Here is a 19,687-nt window from a genome sequence, read left to right as displayed (position 1 = left end):
AAAGATGTGAATTATAAGATAGCTAATTAATTGAGCTCCCATCTTATAAGTAAACAGAAAAACGTATATTTTGTTTTATTTTAAAGCAGCCTGATTACACATCACTTTTGTTTACTTTTATTTTGAAAGTTTTCTTTTGCCCTTTTATTGCAACTTGATTTATATCTAGTATTTTCAATAGGGTTGTATCACTTCTAAATATAAGTAATTCGTAATGCTTATTGAACTATTGTTTTCACAACTTTTTCCTTACCTTCTCTTCCTCACCTCTGTAATAATTTGTACAAAATGTAAATGAGAACTTACGTTCCACAATTCTGATTTGTCTTGTATCACTGTTGTACATGAAATTCTCAAACAGTCTTTCATTCGCCAGTCTACTTAAGTTGAGCACAGGAAGCACACAGTAATTGGATTTAGCAAAATAAATAGTATTCTGTCAAGCACATTTCACAAAAATATCTCTTTCAATTTTCACGTCAACTAACCATGCCGCCTTAACATTAGAGAGCAAATTTCTTACACAAATCTACAACTTTAACACACTCAGCTTTCTGTAACCTGTCACTCAGTTGCGGAATAGGTCTCTTTTAATGATCTGTAATTCCGGAAACTGTGAATGTTACATATTTTTGATATCATAAATACGTTGGAAAATCTCTACAATTAAAAAATCGACACTTAGGTTTCGGGTTTTAATTGCTCAATAAAATAATATTTATTTACATATTGTAGGAACCGAATTATAGCGCGCTATACATTGATTATAATATAATTGGTGGGACAGTCTTGTTAATATCGGTAATAACTCCGACCTGTGAATGGGAATTTTATCAACAAATATAAAATTAATTAATTTCCTGGTGAGAATAGCCCAATAATTTGAAAAGCTGAATCATGAACAACGATCTAATATTTTGAAAGAAGCAAAAATATTGACTGAACTCTAGTTAAAATTAGTCTAAAATTAGAAATTTTCATTAATTACCAGCAATAAACACATTTCTCTATAAATAAGCCGGATAATACCGTATAACAGATTGCTTTTCTAAACTTACTTACTACAATAAATCACTGCAACGTCATATCTGCTATTTTTTGTGAATATATAATACAGGGTGCGATTTGTAGGAGGACCAAAATGAAATTTCCCCATTTCCAGAAATATCCCCTCTCTGCTCATACCTATTCCCTATCCCATTCAATGATGATAATCCACAGTACTGCGTTTTAGACGCAGAAAAGTCTTTTCTATCACCGGGTATGGATGGTACCCTTTCTAAAATCCGTGGTGGAACAAAAAATAACAAAATGAGTTACTGACTGTAACAAGATTATGAGACACAGTCGAATGCTAATGTTTTTAGTAGTTAGGCCATGGACCAATGCAAATGTGTAACCATGTCTAATGACTAGGCCCCGGGAAAAGTATTGCTATCAGCTTAGTATGCAACATAGCATACCTGCTTCGAGAGGGATGGGGTAAATAACGATAGACAGCGTGACGTTGGCACTAGTACAGTTTGGTTCGTGAGAAATGAAGTAATACATGAAAGTCTCATTATTTCTGCGTCCTTTTGACTAGTTTCCAGTGATTAGCTATGAAACTTACGAAGTGCAATTCTAACTTATTCTCATTAAGAGACCTAAATATTTCATTGTACTGGTAATATTGTTTACGTATTGATGCGTTGAAATGAACTATGACATGCATGTGCAAGACATGCAACGTGTATAATATTCGGATAACGTGTTTCAAGAAACTTAGCTTCTTCATATAGTTTGCAGCTTCTGTAACATATAGTAACACATTTTCGAATTGCACACATGATGGCCATAGCAACTCCATTGCACTATCAAAAAGTTCACATATGGTGGAATAATTAACCTTCTCTAACCCTTCACTCATTAAGAGATAGGGTCTACAGCAATATTCCGCACTAAGGGCACCTACAACCACATTTGCAATGTGACGTCCAACGGAGTTCATACTTTCATCTATACCTATAGAAACCCATATCTTCTCATTTTGTAATTTACACTTCACTTCACGCAGACATTTCTCATATGCTTGTTGCACATATTTCTTCCGCAGTATTGCTGCTTTAGGAATTTGTCTTTCAGTGTACTTTTCTGAAAAGCCACGGAGTTTCACGTTTACTAATTTTTTAACGGAATATTTGAAGCAATAAATGCGTCACGCATATCTTCGTAAAATGTTCGTTCAAGTGTAGTTGTGAAGGAGATTCCTGCTGTACCTTGCTTAAATTCTTTTGTCTTTTACATGCACGTTTTTGCTTATTGCTATTTATGTGCTTCCTTACGTTGCATGCCATGTCGGCTGCCAATTTCACGTGACAAAATTCACAAAACAGTTCATTACCATGGATGGAAAACACTTTTTATTGACGAACATATTTCCTTAGTGCTTCTATCTTGCGTACTTTTGGTCTCGGCATTCTGAAGACCCGTGTCGATTGCTTTTGACTGCGTTGTACTACGCTGCGCCGGCTCTACTCCTACATGCACAGTGATGCGTACAAGAGTCCTCGGTTCATAAACATTAGCTATACTACATCGCGCGTTTCCCTGTAAGCAATACTTTCTCCGGGGTCTGCTAATGACGCTACCTTCTCTCGCTACGGGCATCAGGGTACCGAATTTGCGTATAAAATTAGCTGTGTCGCGCGGTTTCTCTCAGTAATATCTTGGCATCGAGAGCAGCTCCAAACTTGTGGAACCATTCATTTGATTTGTAATCACGAATTCTACAATATAAAAGTCATAGACTCTCTACAATAGACATGTACGATACACTTTGAATGAATCAGAGTGAATTGTTATGAGCTGGGACTAATTTCGGAATGTCGTTTCATATGAAGAGAAATAATATATTACACGACCTTAATTCATTAGGCTACTTCTCTTATCACAGACCCATACTCTCCATTCGTAATTCGAAACAAAAATAAACATTTCACAACTATAGTTCCATTCTCGAAACTGGGTGACATATTCTACTTGCCGCTATATTGCTGATACAGCGCAGATTTTTTGTAACTAATTTGTGACTACTCTTAGATATAATAATAAAATTATATTATTGTTATTAAATGTCATTTAATAGTTGATTTTTGTAGTACTATTATTTTTCAGTTTACATGCAATTGTGAATCGCTTCCACAGTATATGGAAGTCATGAGTGTCATTTAAATTAAAATTAATATGAATATGAGATCTTGGTTTTTCCACCGCGTGATAGATGTAGAAATACACAATGTTTCGAGACTAAATATCGATCCCAGTATTATGAAGTCGAGCAAAAGAAATCTACCTCTTTGATCCGTTACTAGACTGGGTCTGGAAAATAATGCTTGGCAGTGGAATGAATGAATGAATGAATGAATGAATGAATGAATGAATGAATAGCTTGAAATTCCATAAGTGCCACGGCTTCCTGTAGTTGTGTAGGGTGAGCTGAAAGTCTATTTCACTCGGGGAATCAGTTCAAGAGAGCTTAGTTTTACAATAGGCCTATATACAAACTATACACTCTACCCATTACGACATATACAGCTCATGCATTTTGTCAAGACACTCGCGATGCGCAGTAGGGGAACAATGTTTCTGTGGAGGGGTAGGAGTAGAAGGGAAGGTCGGGCGTGTGTCTACCGAATTCAAGACAAAAACTAACCCATTCCCCTATAATTCGTAAGTAGACTCATCCGATCTCGTGCGCAGCTCTGTAGGAAGAGTAGGGGAGTGTCTGGACATAATGCATGAGCTGTAAATACTCTGGTCTATGCGTCTCATGCTCTCTTTGTTGAAGCAAGACATACTTGGATCTGAAATATTAACACATAGTTCAAAAACCCAAGAGATCGCTATCGCATTATACCACCGAGAGAGAGAGAGAGGGGGAGATGGGGGAGAGATTGGGAATGAACCGTACCTATCCTCTTTTGGAAAATTACAAATCGCACAATGACTTAATTTAAAATGAATGATTTAATGTACAGTATTACATTATTAATATTGATTTCACTGGGATTTGTAAATATTTTAGAAAGAAGGATCGAAAGGTTCTTAGAATAATTTTACTTATTTAAATGATAGGTTCATTTGAGTCGTTTAATTTAGCCTAAATGTTTACTTGTCTTTAAGGAGATCATACATTTTATGTAATGGACGGACAGACAGCCACGGAAATGGAAATGGAATGTCTACTAGTATTAGTTTAGGTCCGAATATAATACATCTTGTACGGAAATTCTTCGGTCAAGAAAATCAACATGGCTCTATCATTATCTGCTCGTATAGAGAAAGGTTGGGTTAGGTGAATTCCTTAAGATATTAGAGCTTATATTTTTGAAGCCGAATGATAGATTTGACCTCGAGGATAATGTCTCCTTAAGCCAGGAAAAAAACAAAAACTTCGTTGGTAGCCAAGTTAATTTTCTTAGTCGAGGAACTTCATATAGAATATTAATGGGAAAAATCAGTAGACGGAGACAAAGTTGAGGTCAGCGCTATGCATTTGTAATCCAAAGAAAATGAAACATTGCATTTAATTGGATACTAGTCGGGTCTTTCATACACGAAGGAAGATAATATACACATTGTACACTTGGACACAGTCAGTACGCTACATGCCCACTTTTTCGCCGTTGGCATGTATCTCAGTCGGCAGTTCGAGGTGCACGACAGTCTCTTTCACAGTGGTAACGCCTGTGCTGCCCTCCGCCGTGTCTTGTCGGGTCGAGGGGATGAGCAGCAGTGTGGTTCGATTCGGCGAGACCGCACACAGACGGACGTGCGACGCGAAACTATTCAGTTCTGCTTGGTCTGCATTTGTGGCTGCCAGCAGTTCAGGGCAGCCGTAATGCGATGGAACAAAACCTAATCTGCCCAGAAGTTCCTCCATTACTCTCTGAACCGAAGTTCGAACCTCCGAGTTCCGGTAGCCGTACACCCATGGATTTACAGCGCTGCTGGCGAATATGGGGAGGGCCAGGTAGATGGAAGTCCAGTCGCTGAGGATGCGGGTTCCGCGGAATATGTCCAGCAGCATGCACGTCTGTGAAAGAAAGCATGACATGTTATGTTAAACATTTCAACTTTATCATTTCACCATATTATAGGGTCTAAATTTTCACGTTCTATTCATGAGTAAGCTCTATATTCTTAGATTCTATTGTATTATATATCCCTGTATACTAGCATCGAATTTCAACTTTATATTAGGTTTGAAGTTTTTTTAAACAATTTTAAGAGTTTTGTAGAAACTTAAGGTCCGTAATTTGGTGATTAGTACCTAGGCCAATTCTAATCCACTAGGATCTAAAATGTCTGTTTCATTCAGTGTTTTCATTTCTTATACAGAGTGTGATATAACTGTGCAGATTGAAGGGGGCAGTAGAATACATTAAAATAAATAAATAAATAAATAAATAAATAAATAATAAACAAAATAAATAAATAACTGGAGAAATAAAGGATGAAGCGGAGAAATAAATGAAGAAATGGAGAAATAAAGGAAGAAATGGGAAAAGAAATGGGAAAATAAACGCAGAAACGGGTAAATAAATGAAGAAATGGATAAATAAATGAAGAAATGGATAGATAAATAAAGCAACGAAGAAATAAACGAGCAAATGGAGAAATAAATGTATAAATGGAGGAATAAATGAATAAATGGAGAAATAAATGAAGAAATGGAGAAATGAATGAAGAAGTGGAGAAATAAAGGAAGAAATGGAGAAATAAATGAATAAATGCAGAAATAAATGAATAAATTGAGAAATAAATGAAAAATAGAGAAATAAATGAAAAATGGAGAAATAAATGAAAAATGGAGAAATAAATGAATAAATGGAGAAATAAATGAATAAATGGAGAAAAAAAGGAATAAATGGAGAAATAAATGAAAAATGGAGGAATAAATGAATAAATGGAGGAATAAAAGAATAAATGGAGAAATAAATGAAGAAATGGAGAAATAAAGGAAGAAATGGAGAAATAAATGAATAAATGGAGAAATAAATGAAGAAATGGAGAAATAAAGGAATAAATGGAGAAATAAAGGAATAAATGGAGAAGTAAATGAAAAAATGGAGTAATAAATAAAGCAACGAAGAAATAAATGAACAAATGGGGAAACAAAGGAAGAAATGGAGAAATAAATGAAGAAATCAAGAAGTAAAGAAAGAAATGGGGAAATAAATGGAGAAATAAAGAAAGAAATGGAGAAATAGAGGAAGAAATAGAGAAACAAATGAAGAAATAAATAAATCAAAGAAGAAATAAATAAAGAAATGAAGAAATAAATAAAGAAATGAAGAAATAAGTAAAGAAATAAAGAAAGGAGTGAGTTGGTGATCAAATTATGCACTTAGTAATTAAGTGCATAGTTGATTAGAAAATTAGTCTGTGTAGTTTGGCAACACCACATCGCTGGCTTACCTACGAATACACACACGAACTAAGGTCTGAATAGCAGCATTTCGTCCCTTAATCACTGCAGCAGGGTTGCCAGACTTCCTAATGGCGGTAGGATCAAAACCACGTTCAAAAGGTGATCTTTTTTCTCGGTCTTCAATTTGTTTTTTTGATAATATTGTTGTTATTACGAAATGTGTTAATCTTTTTACATAATTTGCAAGAGAACTGTCCGTTTGAATGACAAACTACAAAAGGATGTAGGCTAATACGTTATCATTCCTTATCAGCTCATATAATGATAAGAGTAAGAATAAGAATCGTACGGCAGTACTTATCGAGTAAAACATTGTTAGCATTTAGGGGAAAATGATTTTTTTCTGAGAAAAGTATTCATTTAGGACTATAATTTTTTGTTATACTCTATCTGAGGAATACTCTGTTAAAATCTATACAGTTATATTACTTCCATTCTGTATTTAGCCTAATTATTTATCCATTTGTTACTTTGATAGTTGTTAATTGAAGACAATAATTATTGATTGTAACAATTTTTTTTCAGTTTTCAAACGATTTTACCTAAAATGAAAAGAGTTTTACCCCTGAAACTGCAAGTATTTTTTATGAAGTTTTGTCGAAAAATCGTGAAATAATGTCTAATGTTATTTTAATAGGTTATTAAACGACGGTGTATTTACTGCGATGTTGCCTATCGCCAATGGAATTGATAATAGCAAGATTATATCTGGCGAGGTTGAATCTCAAGATTCGCCATGAAATTACCTGACATTTTTCCTTACGGCTTAGGACAACCTCGAAATAAATCCAAACAGGTAATCAGCCTAAGTGAGATTGGAACCCACTCCCTATCGCAGTCTCGAAACAGTAGGAAGGCGGGCTACACTGGTGGTCTCTAATGTTCTAAATTCTTACAAGAATGAAGGCGAATTTTAGCTTAATTTAACTGAATTCACAACGAAGAGAAAATTCACCAGTTCAACAGTAATGATACTTTCAAAAGTCGCAAGATCGCTGGACAAATACTAAGCGCATAGAGTGACTTAGACTATAACATGAAATATTGTAAAGGCATTGTATGTATATTTTTACATGTTGGAAGTATATTGGACACCGTCTACACTCAAGGTTCATTATCAAATTAGTAAAAACAGAAATATTCTTACAAATTATGTACATATGTTAAGAAGTCTCTTAACAGACAGAACTTTTAAAGTAAAAATAAATAAAAGTTTTTCTAAAGAGTGCATAATCAAGGCTTGAGTTACTAAAGGAGGAGTACTGTCACCTACACTATTTAATATTTACACATCTGATTTCCCTAGGCATAAAAAATGTCATTTTGTACAATATAATAACCATTTTTGTTCACTAGAAGACGAAGTTAGAGCCAACCTTGGAAACGTCGTGAGTTCCTGTATTCACAACCGTGAACAGAAAAATGTACAGCATATAGTACATCTTTTCTGTTAACAAACATGAAATTTTCAGGCATTACAATAATCTCTCAATACTTAAAAATGCATTCTGTGCAAGATCAACAATTACAGAATCCACTGTACTTATTATGCTCAGTATAGCCTTTATTTTGTAAAAAAATTTGCTAAAGAATTTTGTTTTTAGATAGCCAAAAGTAATTATACTAAAGGAGCTGTGTTGTATTTAAAATAAATTTCAATGTAATATCGCTATATCCATAACGATGACAAAAATATCTATTTATGGACAATATGGTTTCAATGTTGCGTATAGAGTCCATTCCATTCATACTGTCCGTCGCTTTTGTTGTTATAATGAATGTGTACTACAAGCAAGGAACTGGCATTGCTTCAGACAGTCCGTCTAAAGCCTTTTGTGTACGTGACAATTAATTAACAGTTCCACGTACGAGGTAAGCGATGTAAGTAATTTATCTTTTTTGGCATGTAGCATGAGTTTGGTGACAAAATGAATATTGTTTTCCATTTGCTTAGAGAGGTTTTTTAAAGAAGATATAGGCTATTCATTATAAGTCTACTATATTTTCAGGCAATACCATGTATTATCATGTGCAACGTATGAAATTTATATACTTATATAAATATAACCTATATACATATACATATATATGTGCTTTAAGCAACCTCTTAACGGAAGAAAGAATATATATTTATAAAATATTTTAAATAACTCCATAATTTGACGTAGAAGTCGGCTGAGCAAGTCTTCAATTAGAAATGAAATAGAACATTATTTTATAGTAACAAGAACACTTTCGAGCAATTCTATGCTAATAGTTCTCCTAAATTTGTTAAAGTTAATTTTGTGTGTATATCTATATATATACAGGGTGGAAGTGAAATAACCCTGCAGATGTGGTTAGCACCTACAGAGACATAACACAGACATGGAAATACTGCACATCCAAACAAAAAGCCAGAAACTTAACACACTAGAAAGAACAATATGAAATATACAGATACACGAAAATACACCCCAACGATATTCTCAACACACAACTCAATTTCAAAACACATACACTCTTTGACTCTACACTACGAACGCACCCACACAGGAAACAAGAGGCGCCAAGACCAACAACGACCAGTTCTGAAGATGACCGAAAGTAGGTCGAAACATGTTAACAAGGTACGTTAAAATTTAACACAAGAAAGTTCTTATCATACATATTCCGAAGTATATTTTTATTCAAAGTGAAATTTAGTAACAGGAAGGAATCAAATATATAGTCCGGATCAATTTACTTAATACCCCAAGGGTGAAACCCAACCATTTTTCCCCCATTACTACATAAGCTAGTGGATTATGGTGATTTTCTAGTTTGCAGGTTGAATTTTGTTTTGCCAACTTCGTTTCGAATTTCGGTACTGAGAAATACTACAACTGGTAGTTATTTTATAACTGTTATGTTGGGAGCAGTGACACAAGTTGTCGGTAGTTTAAATTCTGAAAATTCAAATTGTTCTAGATTTCTGGGTCGATTATTGGAAGCTAGTTAATTTGAACATGCTAATAATTAATTAATACATAATAATTATTGTATGTTGCTTTGTATTGTGGTTACAATTCAAGATTATAGCCAGGTAGACTAAATGTAAATAAATATATTTCTTGTGATACAGGCCTTGGGTAATCGACAGAAATACCATTTCATATTTTAATTAATTTCTTTCGTGATTAGACTTTTATTACAATAATGGAGTAAATATTCTTAAGCATACATTTCAACGTGGCATTCGATTTCGGAATTCGTACTTATCATTTCACGTGATCAAGCAAAATACATTTTTAGGTTAGGTCTCGTGAATCGTAAACTGTTTAATCAAAGCAATGAATTTCATGATGTAAGATAAAATACATTTAATATTAGATCATATAGTAATCTACAAACTACTAACATAATGTGCGAGAGATGCAGAAGGAAAATATAGCTACTCTTTTACGAATTATTGAACCATTTAGAGAACACCTCCCCAACATAAAGATGAGATGTGATAAATTAGCAAGTCATCGTTATTGTTAATACTATATTATTATTATTATAATAATAATAATATTATTATTATTATTATTGTACATGGCATTGTGATTTTACCATATTTTGGTGATACCTAGTATCCGTTGGCAACACTGAAGAGACGGCTAAATTAGCCTTTTAGAAACTACTCTTACGTGATCTTCACTATACTGTACACATCTCACAGCATACAATACTGAGCGATAGCGACTGTTGGAATGGAAGTCGGTGACTACCTACTGCTCATGTGTTAAATTGGTTTATAAACACCATCTGCAACACAATTGTTTTAGATCAATATTTGTATTTTGCAGTATACCAGCGGCCGTTCTACTTTAATTCTAACGCCTAATGACGTCACCCATCATTCAAGATAAATCGCTAGATATGTATGCTACACATATAATATTGTACAAGCAATTTATGGCTTATTAACCTAAATCTGACCTTAACATAAATAGAATAAAATACACCTTTACTACATTTTTATAGGAGTTATTATCTACAGAATTGTATCCAATCGAGAAGTTTTTCAGACAAAATATGTAGTTTAAGGATATCTACATGAATTCATTTGTAAAACTAAAGCAGTCTAACCATTATGAAATCAACGTAGCTCAGGCGGTAGCGCCTTTGGCTGCTGAGCCGGGGTTGCTCTCGGACCTGGGTTCGTTTCCCTCTCGGGCTGATTACCTGATTGGAGTTTTTCCGAAGTTTTCCCCAATCGTAAGACGAATGTCAGATAATCTATGGCGAATCTTGAGCCTCTTCTCGCCGAATATCATGTCGCTATCACATCATGAAGGTAAATAAAAACAAATATACTTCATTTTCATGTAAAATGTGTACATTTCTGTTGATATAATCGCTAATATATTCTCATGTGTTTCGTTCTCGTCACAAATAGTTTAAAATCCTGATATGGCCATTGAGAGTAGATTGTTTTAACACACCACCACTTAGATGTACGAATCTTAAGATGATTTTGAACGTACATACTAGTACTTAAAGTAGAACAATGTTTTACATCTTTCCGTCAAATACGTTCACTTTCACTGATGTGTTGGAGACTTAAGAAGTAAGTTAAGTGCTTAGCATATAATTATAATAATATTGCATCAAATTAAAATATTGAGTTTTATATGTAGCAAATAATACTTGAAGCAATTCCAGCGTTCCGCTAGGTATTTTATATCAATTTGAGAAATATGAGTTAATGCGTAATTTATACTCAATCTACACAGTGTGCGAATTAAATAAAATATTCACATTTTTGGAATTATAAAATATGCAATAAAGAAAAATAGAAATTAACTTTGTTATTTGGATACAAAGTAAATTATTTAATTTTAGACTTAGGTACTCGATACTTTCGAGATCACTCGATATTTTTGAGAAAGGATAATTTTACGGTTTTTTTTTTTTTTTTTTTTTTTTTTTTTTTTTTTTTTTTTTTTTTTTTTTTTTAGGGGTTCTTCCTTTCTTATTTCTTTCCTTCCATTTCAACACTGTATTGGACTTTCACTATATATAGTAGTGGCAAAAAAAACCGGACCGACCCTTGTAGCTGATTTGAGAGCACGATAGACTGGTAACTAAGACTTTCGTGGTTCGAATCCTGGCTGGGAAGGAAACTTTTTTTTTTGTTAGTTATTCAAATTTATTCCCAATACTTTTCGATTGCAGCAATATTTAACTACTTAATTAAATTATTCTTACCAGGACATGAATTTTACCAGAAATCGAAAAGTATTAGGAATAAATTTGAATAAGGAACAAAAAAAGTTTCCTTCCCAGCCAGGATTCGAACCACGAAAGTCTTAGTTACCAGTGTATCGTGCTCTGGAGTGAACAAGACTCAGAAATCAGCTACAATGGTCAGTCCGGTTTTTTTTTGTTTGCCACTACTGTACATCAAATCTTATGCGATTATATGGCACATCAGTCTCTTTGCGTTTTACGGAAATGTGTGTTCTTCTTCAGTTCATCATTTAAAAAAAGTAATACTTCATAAAAATAGGTTTTAAAATAATATTGTCTTCCTTGGTTATCCAAAAATTTCAATAGCGTCAGTCATGGGGTTGGGAAATTTCTCAGTAGGAGTGAAAATAATAAATACATAAGGAAACATACATAGGCTATAGTAGAAGATTTAGTATTGCCACCTTCCGCCCAGAATTGTTCTGTCAGATATAAAACATGTGAATAGATTCCAGATGTATAACTGTAAATGACAAGTTCCGGTATTTCCCAGAAAATAATTTATTTAAACTGGGGAATTCCTTACCTGCTTCTTAAATAACATGCGACATCTGAAGCGCTGAATATTTACGAAAGATTATTAAGCGCAGACCACCCATCTCCACCGCAAACAATATTGTAATCGCTATCATTGAAGTAGGTATACTTGTTACTCCGAATATGGGATTAACCAAAAGGGAGAAAAATTCTAATGATGCAATTCTCACGCACTTTCATTCAGTTTTAAAATTGTAGCATCGAATGCCTAAGTTCTAAGACAGGTATCTGTATCAGGGTCAAGAAATTGTATTATCGGTCCATTTCGCTTTAATTTATATGTAGGCTTGTGTTTTAAATTATAATTAATTCGGGAAAATCAACTTCAAAAGGGAGTATTATTGGAATTGTTGTGAATCACGTAGAAAATCTAGTGAGGAAACATGTGTAATCTTAAGGATACATTTTCTTCTTTTACGGTTCTTCTTCCTTGACTAGCCTTATTATGCTCCCTTATGCTACTTTCATCAGAAATCTAATATGATATTGCTTTCTGTTCATTTAAGATTACACCGAGATAACATTTTTTTCAATTTTGTTAATCGATTTTTCGTTTTCAAAATTAAAAGTTGTGTATATGGTACAGAGAATCTCTCCACAAATTTTCATGCAGATAGACCCCTCCAATCAGTTGTTTCGGTTCACACTTAATAAAGGGTTTTACGCTCTGGGCGGTCTTTTAAACTTTTAAACTAATTTTTCTCTATTTGCATTTTTCTTACATATCGATTTACAAAAAATTATATTCATCCAAAACTTGCTAGCAGAATTTACCTGAAACGTCGAGATTTTTGGGGGATTTTTTTTTTCTGGTAGACATCACAATTTGTAATGTATTTTTATATTTGATTACATAAAATAACTTTTCCTTAGCTCTTGAATAATAGTCTGGAAAAATAACAGCAAGCTATGTTTCTGGGACTTTGAAAGGTACATGGAGCAAAATTCACGTAAAAATTTCGAAATTTGTGGGAGTATCTAGTGATTTTTCAAAATACAATTTAAATTTACAAGAAATTTAATAATTCATATAATATTGGGCCAAATAATATGAAACTTTGCAAAGCGATTATTTATATGCAGCATGATATGCGTACAAATTTTCAAAGGTCTAGCTCAAGCTGTTAAGGAAAATCAAATTTAATTTCTGTGTATCCCTAATTCTATCTTCTATAACTGGTTTTTCACCCTCTATCCTGCGTTTCCTTATCCTCTAAGATTCAATTCTTAAGGCTCATTCACAATGAAAATTAAACTTAACGTAAGCGTTAACTTAAGAATGTAAATGTTACGGTAAAATCAAGAAGTCATACCATCATTCACAATGGGGACATAAACATAACAGCAAACATACTTGGTAACCATGGAAACATAACAACGACGCCATTTTCTCATATTCTGTCGTATACTTCAGCCCACCACGATTGTGTTCTGTTTGCAAATCACGTAAGCATAAGCATGGAAGTTTGGAGTTTTCAAACTTTGATATTAACCTCTTACGGTAATATTTATGTCAGTGTTTATGTGAATCATTGTGAATGATCCCATTTGGTAGCCTGGCCGCAAATTCTGGGTTTATGTTATGGTTATGTTTAATTTTCATTGTGAATGGACCTTTACACTCTATGTACAAGTCCTTAGAAAGGAACCAGGAAATCACGAGTAAATAAATTAAGAAGTCTAGTACGTACCTGGAAAGGCATCCACAGACAGAGGAAGAGGCCCACTGTGATGGCGAGGGTCTGGCCGTAGCGACAGTGCGTGCCATCCTGGTGCTGGCGAAGGGACAGCTCCACGGAGTAGATGGCCCTGGCGTGGTACCTGGCCACCACGTATATGTAGCAGTAGCAGATGAGGAGGATGAGGGCGCTGGGGCCGTATACGGAGCAGAAGAGGAAGAGTTGCACGGGGCTGGCCACCACGGAGCCGAAGGAGCAGTTACGGGCGTACAGGGACGAGCTGGCCGCGAAGCACTGGCTGTACACCAGCGGCGAGAAGCCCACGAACAGCGCGTACAGCCAGAAGGCGGCGATGTACCGCTCCACGGACGTGTGAGTGATGAGGTTGTTGTACCTCAGAGGCTGTGCTAGGGACGTGAACCTGTCCACCGCGATGGCCGCCATCACGAGCACAGACACGCTGCACAGCGATATGGCCAGGCAATACGGCACCAAACACAAACCCACATTTATAGTCTCTGCGACATTGTCACTACTGGACGCTGTGAGCTCCAGGTACATTCCGACGGGGAGGAAGAGGCCTACCCCCAAGTCCGACGAAGCGAGGGACGCTAGGAGGTAGTTGCTAGGAGTTCGAAGCCTCTTGAACCTGTATACGGCCGTCAGAATCAGAGAGTTCCCGCACAGAATCATTGGTGAAAGGACGAATACTAACAGAACTGCCGCCGCGACGGCCAAAGGAGCCGAATCGAGGCGTGGAGACACCCGCGTCGTCATGTTGTCGACGTGACGATGCATTGTCTGAGTTTGACTGGCCGCCACTGCCAAGTCTGAGTCACTTTGGTTGCCCCTCCATGAAGCCTCAAGAGGAATTAACGTAGCCATGGTTGTCACAGATTACACTCGCATATATTCAATTAGACTCCATTGTTCACATTTCGGAATGCGTCTCTATTTTCACGTATTGCCACTTTCTCCATAACAAGTACACAGCTCTTGATGAGAGCACGCTCACAAATTCGAGATCCACTTGATCTGCTGCATGATTCATACTGTAGCACTCATCCGAGATCTCGGTACAAACGCCACATTTTCATCTCTTGTCTTTATAGCTCGGAGTACGGCACAGAAACACGAACATCCCCAGAGATTCGGAGTCCATATCGATATGAACGTCATACTCTGGTCATTACTGATGACGTGGCTGTTTCATATATGCAGAATGTTATATAACAGATTAACTGTTGGTTTGAGTACTTGAAGACCACAACGATTTAGAAGCAGTTTCTGCACACTCCATGTCACCTAGCGCGTTTATTAAAACAAAAACAGAGCTTATACCATGTTATATTTTTCACTTTACAATTTCCGTTTAATAGCACAGCTCATATGAACGTTTCCTTTTTACAAAAATAATTTCCGGGGTCATCCACTTGACTTCCCTCGCTGTAATTGTAAACAGCGAATGCGGGTGTTTGATGTCTCTGTGTTTCTGACAGCTGCTGGAGCTAGAAGTTCGAACATGTTGAGCTGGTCATCCGGCACATCTGAAAGGAAACAATACGCAACTTTCACAAAACTCATCTACTTCAATACTGTCGGAAAGTTATTTCTGTTTAGTTTGAAACTGTTGCCAAAAAGAAGTAAGTTTGTCTTGGCGTAAAGAAGAATAATACAACGGACAAATGACGTGTTGGACAGCTGGAAAATAGTGCAGGGAACGGAGTTTAGCATTGAGACGATGATTACACATAGATACACCTGGTGCTCCAGACGAGTGAGCAAACTTCTGTGTAGGGTAGCAGTACAACATCCATTATATGTTTTACATTTATACTCCAAAAAGAAACTTTCAGTTTTGTTCTTACTGTTCCGTTCCATTTTAAAGTTTCCCTTTTGTAGCTCACGTTTTATGCGCACTATTTCATAACAGAGAGCAGGAATTTCCAACCGATATACCGGGGAGATTTTGTATGTCGCGAAACTTGCGAAGTGTGCTGTGAAATTTCGTCTTAATACACGAAACGATTTGTGACAGTATTCAATTTCAAATACAGAGTGTACATAAAAGAATATAGCAATTTTAAAGGTGTTTAATGATACTTTAACTGCGACAATAACAAAACTCATGTTAAATGAAAGAGTAACATCTACAGTTTATATTATAAATTCATAAAATATGTTCATGTGAGCCCCGTTTGTTACACGACACAAAACACATTACGTTTTGGAGACTCTTGTTCGGATTGTACGAATTCATGAGGATTTTCAGATCCCCAGATTCTGACATTGTGCGAGTTAACCTTTCCACTAAGTTGAAATGTTGATTCATCACTGAACACGACACAATCAAGTAAGTCATCATTTTCCTGCTGCAACATTTCAAGCGCGAAGTTGGAACGCACAGCGTAGTCAGTAAGCTTTAAAGCCTATAACAACTGTAAACGGTAGGGACGCATATGCAAGCGTCTTCTTAAGACCTTCCATACTGTCATCACTGGCATTGCAAGTTCATGATTAGTCTTCTTAACTGACTTCTTAGGACTTCGTAAGAAAGAGTCCCGAACGCGCTGAAATTCTCCTCAGACGCTCTTGGTCGTCCCACTCTTTTACCTTTACACAGACAACCGGTCTTTGCCAACTGGTTATGCTATCGACGGATGTTGTTGGCATTTGGGGGGATCACGATTAAAGTGCCTACGAAACGCACGATGTACTGTACGTTCTTTGTATATTTATACAAAATACCAATAAACAATGTTAATCAATGGTAACACGAAGAATGAATATATGATACCTAGTACACAAAACAGTACCTACGCTACGTTTTCGTCACAGGAATTTGTCATCCATGTTCATTACCATTTTTTAAATATAAAGCTTGTTGTAAATTTTTTTTGTACATGTAGGCCTATGTGTGTACATATAAGTTTCGTTAAATTTATGATTTTTAATTTGTCTTCATGTCTTTGAATTAACAATATCTCGTTAACATCCGCAAAGAGAAGTATTATTAAATTAAGATGGCGATGTTATTCACTGCTCTGTTGATTTCAGACTAATAAATAACCTGTTATAATTAGAAAATAATCGCTTGCAAACAATTCACGTATTCAGCTCACGCTAATAAACAAGCTGAGATATATTTAACGAGAATGGTCCTATACATTAACAAATTAAGTTATACTAATAATAACGATGCTTCTATACAGCTCGACTTCAGTCCATGCTAATGAGTCAACTGAGAGAAACAACAAGTATTTTTGGATTCAACTCACGTATGGAGTTCGCACTAACAAGTAAATTGACACTGATAACAGAACACAGTTTGAGTGTGAAAAAGAACAGCATCGTGACATGGACTAAATATAATTTGCTGTGTACCTGTGCGAGTATTGTGCGTGGGAGAGGAGAAAATAAAGATAGACGCAGAGAGAGAGAGAGCTAGGAACTTTAAATTCGCATAAATGGAGAGTTATGGATGTTTCGATATTCGATCTATCGATGATAACTTAACGGTCATCTACCGATAACGAGTGTCCAATCTCATTTCTTCAGGGTTACGCCTCTATTTCTTTTCTCTCAAGCGTACTATTTTTTTTCTCGTGTACGGAGGAGGGACCCCAAGACTTACACTGCAGCCTGAGGCTTATTGTGCTTATCACTTCTATTCTTGTAAATGATGGGGTAGCCGAACGGCCGCGCTCTTGTACAAGTACAGCACGCCGCACTGTGAACTTAACTCGGGCTATTGTATGGATGATGATGATGATTAATGATGGCCAAATGAGTCCGAGTTCAACGCCGAAAATTACCCAGCAATTCTGCTTCAAGTGGTTGAGGGAAAACCCAGGAAAAAACCCGGCCAGGTAATTTTTCCCAACTAGGATTTGAACCCGGGAGTGCTCGTTTCATAGCCAGACGTGCTGACCATTACTCTACAGCGGTGGACAAGCGTACTATTAGTAGCAAACTCGTGGCACCTGCGCGAAAGACGAATTGGCATCCACTTACATGGACTCGCCCAAAAGTCTTACTGGGGGGGGGCGGTGTTTGAACAGTACTCTCTATGAGTAAGCAGTCAGAATCCCCCACTCCGAATTCTCAGAAAGAAGCTCGCGCATTTTGGAGCCACGAGTTTGCGATCGGGCTCTATTTAGATAGAAAGATCCATTAGCCAATTACCACTACCAGGCGAGACTGTGACTCTCTTAAGATAGCACCTTACCACACTCAAACGAGATGTTTCGTCATAGTGGCGGCTAGAGAAAAATAAAATTATTGTACATCAAAGCTATATTTTAAAATATGGTGATAAACTGAATCACATGCAGGGAGTAGCTCTAATCTGCTAACCCACTGATGTTAACTGTCTTTCGATCTCAATTATTTATTTATTACTTACAGAAATAGTTTGTAATAGAGAACTTTCTAGTCAATGTGGAATATTAATATTTTTTATATTATAATAGGCCTACCAAGCGTCTCGTGGAGAATAAACTTAAAAAATTGTGCTCCGAAGCGTAAAAAATTTGCAGTTGACATTAGGTTGCATTTCGTACGAGAGCGATACCCAGTTCTTTAGCTATGCAGATGGCTTAGGTACAGTGCAAAAACGGTAGTCAGTAGAACCTACCTCTTTTTAATTGGTTTATTTTACGATAATTTATCAACTGAGATGGTTATCTGGCGTCTGACTGAAATGAAGGTGATAATGCCGGCGAAATGAGTCAAGGCTCCAGCACCGAAGTTACCCAGCATTTGCTCTTATCAGGGATGCTTCCGGGTTTGAACACTCGAACACAGATGAAACCTGGTTCACCTTACTAATTTGAGGCGCTGAGTCTCGTTGTGATAGTTTTTCACTTGTGAAGTCAACCGTTCAGCCTGCAGTGCCATATAAAGTTAAAAAATTCAATGACACTTTTCGTTTCTTTTGTAAGGAAACGCAATTGTGACATACCATATATTCCTAATTATTGTACAATTGTGAAATGTGAATAAAATGATCAAAACGGTAGCGAAGTGAGCAATGGGAACAAGTTACAATTGGAGATTAGCACATTCACTATCATCAGTGTCTTTCCATTGGGATCCGAGCATTCCACATTGAAACGCAACATCTGTTGTATTTCTGAATGAGACCTTCTCTCCAGTTTTATAACCAGCTGCTTGCCATGCATGTAGAGTCATAGATTGGTGTTACTGGTGCACAAAATTGATTATAAATAACGGAATGCAGCTGTCAAAAAGCGTCTGTCAAAAACTTTCGCTGGTTTTGATCTAGCAAAGTCTCACGAAGTGTACTAATCTTCTGAAATAAACTTTATACTGACGGAAAAAGTACACATCCAGAGGCTGACCATATTAGTTCTTTGGCAGTGTAATCTTCAGAGTATTTTTTTTTCTTAGGAACTGCATAGTGCAAAACCTTTTCATCTTCATAACCACCTAGTCTAATAGTAAAAGTGAGCTGTCCAGTCAAAATACAATAAACTAAAGAAGGTATCTTATATTTCATGACCGAAAAGAGAAATGTAACTTACATGTATTGTGTTTAATACCTTCTGTGAACGTTAAATATCAAGTTGGATCCGATTTCCGGTGGTATTTCTGAAACCTTTATTCCGAAGACCTTCATTTTCGAATGGTGTCATTTCCGACTGGTCTTATTTCCGAAAACCTTATTTACGGTTGTGCCAAATTTCCGAATCTTTTTTTTTTTTTCGAAAATTTA

At 36.0% G+C, this 19,687-nt stretch overlaps 1 protein-coding gene across 1 annotated transcript in view; it reads right to left on the bottom strand.

Moving 5' to 3' along the window:
* Nucleotides 1-4,517: 4,517 nt before the first annotated feature.
* The window catches only part of LOC138692589 (adenosine receptor A2b-like), a 649,225-nt gene continuing 634,055 nt past the window's right edge, over nt 4,518-19,687 (bottom strand). Inside the window, exons 3-4 of the mRNA XM_069815587.1 lie at nt 13,963-15,497; nt 4,518-5,077 (exon numbers count right to left, since the gene is read on the bottom strand). Of these exons, the coding sequence (XP_069671688.1) occupies nt 4,646-5,077; nt 13,963-14,835 (1,305 nt within the window). The 5' untranslated portion in view covers nt 14,836-15,497 and the 3' untranslated portion in view covers nt 4,518-4,645. The remainder of the gene's footprint in view (nt 5,078-13,962; nt 15,498-19,687) is intronic.

The sequence above is a fragment of the Periplaneta americana genome, chromosome 17, assembly GCF_040183065.1.
Source record: "Periplaneta americana isolate PAMFEO1 chromosome 17, P.americana_PAMFEO1_priV1, whole genome shotgun sequence".
NCBI lineage: Eukaryota > Metazoa > Arthropoda > Insecta > Blattodea > Blattidae > Periplaneta > Periplaneta americana.
This window is presented reverse-complemented; position numbering and strand designations above follow the sequence as displayed.